Source organism: Onychomys torridus, chromosome 14, assembly GCF_903995425.1.
Source record: "Onychomys torridus chromosome 14, mOncTor1.1, whole genome shotgun sequence".
In the NCBI taxonomy this organism is placed as follows: domain Eukaryota; kingdom Metazoa; phylum Chordata; class Mammalia; order Rodentia; family Cricetidae; genus Onychomys; species Onychomys torridus.
The window spans coordinates 70611579-70616217 of record NC_050456.1 but is presented as its reverse complement, the minus strand read 5'-3'; the positions used below and the strand labels follow the sequence as shown (position 1 = coordinate 70616217).

Here is a 4639-nt window from a genome sequence, read left to right as displayed (position 1 = left end):
TAGAACCTTTATTTTTCATTTTTCTGTGACTTCAATGGGAGATTTGGAGGCTCATCTTGGGGTACACTGTCTCCTGGACATTCCTTAAAGGTTTTGGATTCAGCTGGTCGAGGTGTTGTTTCCTAAGTTCAAAGCAAGGCTCCTATGACTGCTCCAACTGTGCCCAGGATGATGTTGGTTGATGCAGAGAGTCCAACAACCCCTGGGAAGGAGACAATACAGTGATAGTCAGTTGCCTAAAGCTTAGAGATGTCCCACCGCCTTTTTGTCTGAACTCTAGGGTTCTGCTTATACAATGATATTCAAAGTGTCAGACCATAAGGAGAAGACAGATATGGGTAATCTGAGATAGAGGAGGGAGAGCTCTCCAGAGAGGAACACCCTCTATATTGCAGTACACAGGGGGACATACTGTAGAAGGACACCCAAGTAGGGAAGATTCAGAGCCCAGTAAGCATGCATCTTGGATCGGGGCTCCTTCCTGCTTCTGCCTCTCACCCCTGCACCAATCCCCAAATTCACTTACAGTGAACCAGATAGTAGGGACAGAACTAGAAGACGTAGGTCATATAAAAGGGTGTACTGTAGGGAGACGAAGGGACATGCCTTCCTTGTCTGCGTCTCCAGACATCTTGCCTGGACTGACACTTACCCACTGACTGTAGTGTGGCTACCAGGCTTCCTGCTGCAACTCCACCCCCATTGGCGATTGCTGCCGCTGACATCATCTTGGCTGCTAGGGATGCTGCTGCTATTCCTGTCCCAGTGAAGCCCATGGCACCCAGGGCTAAGGGCGCAGCACTCACAGCCACAACTGTGGGAAGAGGAGCTGGGTGATGTGGGCTCAGGGGAAAGATTCACTCAAGCATTCTTTGACTGTTGGCCGGGGTCTATCTATTCTAAACAGCATGGAAAGAGGTCACAAGATAAAGGATAGGGCAAGGAGCCAGGTGAAGCAAAATGGTCAGTGGAGGCTCTCAACAGTCATTGTCTTACCAAGCTCTGTGGCACTGGAGAAGTCACCATCTTTCACTGGGCCTCAGCCTTGTGACAGGTTAATTAACTACTGCAGATTTAACAGATGCTTCCCCTACCCTCCTCCTTCAATAAATTCTCAACTTGCTGTTCATCATATATAAGGCCTGGAGGAGAAACTAGATGGAAACCTTAAGCCCACTATCGGAATGAGTGAGCACAGTTCTGCTCCCTGCTCTTCACCCAGGCTGTTCCAGAATCCAGCAGAAGGCAGGGGCTGGGGTGCAGCCCACCTGAAAGCATGAAACACCTCCAGCCTCACAGTGGGTGCAAGAAACTTACCTCCTCCTATGGCAGCAGCGACAGCTTCTGCAAGGGAGAGATGGGGTGGGTAGAAAAGGTTAGAGTTGGTTGATATTAGTGAGTCCTTGGCAGATTTGGGTCAGGGATCCAGTTCCCAGCCCATGCCAGGGCTGAGGGCTACTAACCCATCTTGGTGAGATGTCTTGGTAGCTGGTAACCTTAGGAAGTGACTTAAATCTAAGGAGAGAAGGAGAGACTGTTGCTTTTGTACTAATAGGGACAAGCCCCACCCCTGCAAAGAGTCAGCGTCCTGCTGAGTGTGGCGCGGGGGAGCGGGGGTGGGGTGGGGTGTGGGGGGTGGGGGGGGGGGGGGGGGGGGTTTGAAAGCAATAGGGGAAGAAGGAACCCCCCTCCACTCATCTACTTACCTCTGAGTAAATGTCCGTTAGACAGGTTTCAAACCTGACTGATGGTTAACACACACACACACACACACACACACACCCCTCTGCCTTACACATTACATCTTATCTCCAACCTACAGCAGTCAGAGTAGCTTTACAGGAATGGGGAGGTAGGAAGCAGTGTGTGAGGGTCAGGGGTGATGTTACTGAGGCCGTCATTTTGGAGACCAATTTTGCCCCTCTGATCAGATTGTCGGCCAGTCTGAGACTTGTGATGTCCAATGTTTGTGCCTCTCTCCTTATGTTCCCTCATATTCTTGCCCCATTCCATGGATGTTTGGGCTCAGACTTTGAAATGCAAAGTTCACTTAGTGTCTTGTGGTGTCAACTTTGTGTTCCTCAAAGGGGCTTGGAGAGGTTAACATAAGACAAATAAGCCAGTCACAGTGTGTATATATCAAGCTAATAGCAAAACATACACATTTTATAAGATGGAACACAAATGTGTTCTGTGGTTTTGCTTTGTTTTGTTTGAGATTGGGTTTCTCTCTGTAGCACTTGCTGTCCAGAAACTTGCTCTCCATACTAGGCTGGCTTCGAACTAGAAATGTACCCACCTTTGTCTTTCTAGTGCTGGGTTAAAGACATGCACCTCCATGCCTTGCTTCAAATGTGTTTTTCTAATACAAAATATTAAAGTGGTGGGTGAATGAAAAATAGACATAACAACGAAAGGACATGACTGCTCCTGGGTATGGTGGAGGAGCGTTTATTACATAAAATGGTGAGAGTGTGGTCAGAGGTATGCATATCTGGGAGAATCCAGAGTGGTCATGACCAGGCTGAGCTGGGCCCTGAGGGAGAAGGGGAGGGGAACCAGATGCAGCAGCCATGAGATCAAAGATACAAAAGGGGTGAGTAACCAAAATGTCTGGATTATACAGGGAAGAGCCTCTAGGAAAAGGGCAGCCCAGTCCCTGGGCTGGAGAATTCAAGGTAGAGAGCAAAGTATGCTAGCCATAGCCTGTAATGTACAGGGACTGAAAGATTCTGGGAGAGCCTGGCTGCCAAGTCTGCTTTGATATGCTAAGTAGGCACGACAGCCATTTGTCTTGGGTATGAGACCTAATACTATACAACCTGTTGGTTAAAGATGAGCTGGAGGACAGGCTTTCAGGATGCTGTCTTTTATGGTTTCAATAGCCTTTGGAAAACGTCACAACATACACTGTAGGAACTGGTTTCTCTGCATTGTTGTTGAGGCCGAGAACTTCAGCCTTCCCCAGTGAGAAACTCTCAGCACTCAGAGATAAAGGAAAAGCTTAAGCAGTGTGCAGCTGTGGCCTCTAGCTATTGCTTACAAAGGCACAGACCAGAACAGAAATGACTAGTGGTTTATAGAGGGTTAGACATTGTCATAACCTTAGGGTGTTCTTTTTATCTCTACCCCAAGGAGATTTTTCCAGACTTAAGCAAACTTTATGGAAGCTGAGATATGCATGTTTCTGGTCAAGTCAATTATATCTTTAACATACAGATTGTGCTGTCTAAATGGATATTGGTGATGGTCACGTCCAAGAAAGAGAAGATGTGCACTTTTTAGAAAAACAGGAAGGGCCAGGCATGTTTACAAAGCAGTCAGCAGTTCCATGTTAGTTTTGCTGTTGCAGAGAGACAGCTTCCTGCTCTGTTTTCTTTATTTTTATTGAAAGGACTCTAGCCAGCCTGGGCCTGGCAAACATGGCTCCGCCAGCCCTTGCCCTTTACCCTCATTCCCTCTGCTAAAAACAGTTAGATTACATTTCTAAGGCTAGCCACCAAGGTCTATTCCCTCATTTGGCCACTTCTGCCTCCTGAGGCTGATCATCAAGGTCCAGCTATCAAAGAGTTGAAGTCCAGCAATCAAAAGCCCCCTTTGGCTCACATAATTTCATGTCCAATTAAAGTTAGACATGTATCTTCAGCCTAAAATGGGGTTTCCCCTTTTACCTTTCTAAACTGCCATTTGCCTCTGGGCCAAGTCTCCTCTCTATCCAGAGGCAGTCCTCCTCTTCCCCAGACAAATCCCCCACAGCCTCCACATTTTCCTCCCCTTTTTCTGTGCCTGTCTTGTCTCTTACTTCCTGTTCTTTGTCTCTCTGGGCAAATAAATCTTTGTGCTGAAAACTTGGTCTTGGGGTGTCCTAAGCCAATACCATTCCCTACATTTCTTTATTCATTCTCTCTCTCTCTCTCTCCCTCTCCCTCTCTCTCTCCCTCTCCCTCTCCCTCTCCCTCCCTCCCTCTCTTTCTCTCTCTCTCCCTCCCCTTTTCTCTTTCTTGATTGGTCTTTTTGAGACAGGGTTTCTCTGAGTAACTCTGGCTGTCTAGGAACTCTGGTCTGTAGACCATGCTGGCCTATGAACTCTGAGATCCACCTGCCTCGGCTTCCTGAGTGCTAGGATTAAAGGCGTGTGCCACCTCGCCCGGTTCCCGTTCTGTTTTCTTCTTCCTATGTATCCTAATATTTTCCATGGAAGCTTGTTATTTATATTTAATATTAAAGTCTATTTTATCGTGGTCTAAAACTTGTGTTCAAGACTGGCAGCTCTATTGACCAGCCATGTGCAGTAGGGAGGCACTGCCGAACTGGAGAACACAGCACTTACAGTACAGGCTTAGCTGTGTTGTAAATCAGGTAAGAAAATGCTTCAAGGCTCCAGGTATTTAGTAGGTACTCAAAAACGTGCGGCTGCTGCTGTACCCAAACTAGATCAAGATTATGCGGACACTTGCGCCCCCTAGCTTCTGGGAAGGAGCTCCAAGTGATAAACTAGAAGAGACTCGGGGCCAAGGTGGGTACCACAGCCCATCCCTTTTCGCTCCCGCCCAAGTCCTGAGACAGTGCCAATCAGACAGCTGCTTCCGCATGGAGGCGGCACTTCCTTCGGCAGCGCGCACGCGTGCGCGAAGTCCCG

At 47.9% G+C, this 4639-nt stretch overlaps 1 protein-coding gene across 1 annotated transcript; it reads right to left on the bottom strand.

Annotated features, from left to right (window-relative positions):
* Window positions 1–1519, bottom strand: LOC118595717 (interferon alpha-inducible protein 27-like protein 2A). The gene is made up of 4 exons (XM_036206474.1): window positions 1464–1519; window positions 1318–1344; window positions 653–814; window positions 1–202 (listed from the first exon to the last, which is right to left on the bottom strand). Exons 1-4 carry the CDS (start codon window positions 1465–1467, stop codon window positions 129–131), a joined length of 267 nt encoding a protein of 88 aa, XP_036062367.1. The 5' UTR covers window positions 1468–1519; the 3' UTR covers window positions 1–128.
* Between the last annotated feature and the right edge of the window lie 3120 nt (window positions 1520–4639).

What these genes read in the sequence shown, in the direction of transcription:
- LOC118595717 (XM_036206474.1), bottom strand. An exon ending in CGCTGCTGCCATAGGAGGAG is followed by an intron (nt 815 to 1,317) that starts GTAAGTTTCTTG and finishes CTCTTCCCACAG; the next exon opens with TTGTGGCTGTGAGTGCTGCG. An exon ending in AGCCACACTACAGTCAGTGG is followed by an intron (nt 203 to 652) that starts GTAAGTGTCAGT and finishes TCTCCTTCCCAG; the next exon opens with GGGTTGTTGGACTCTCTGCA.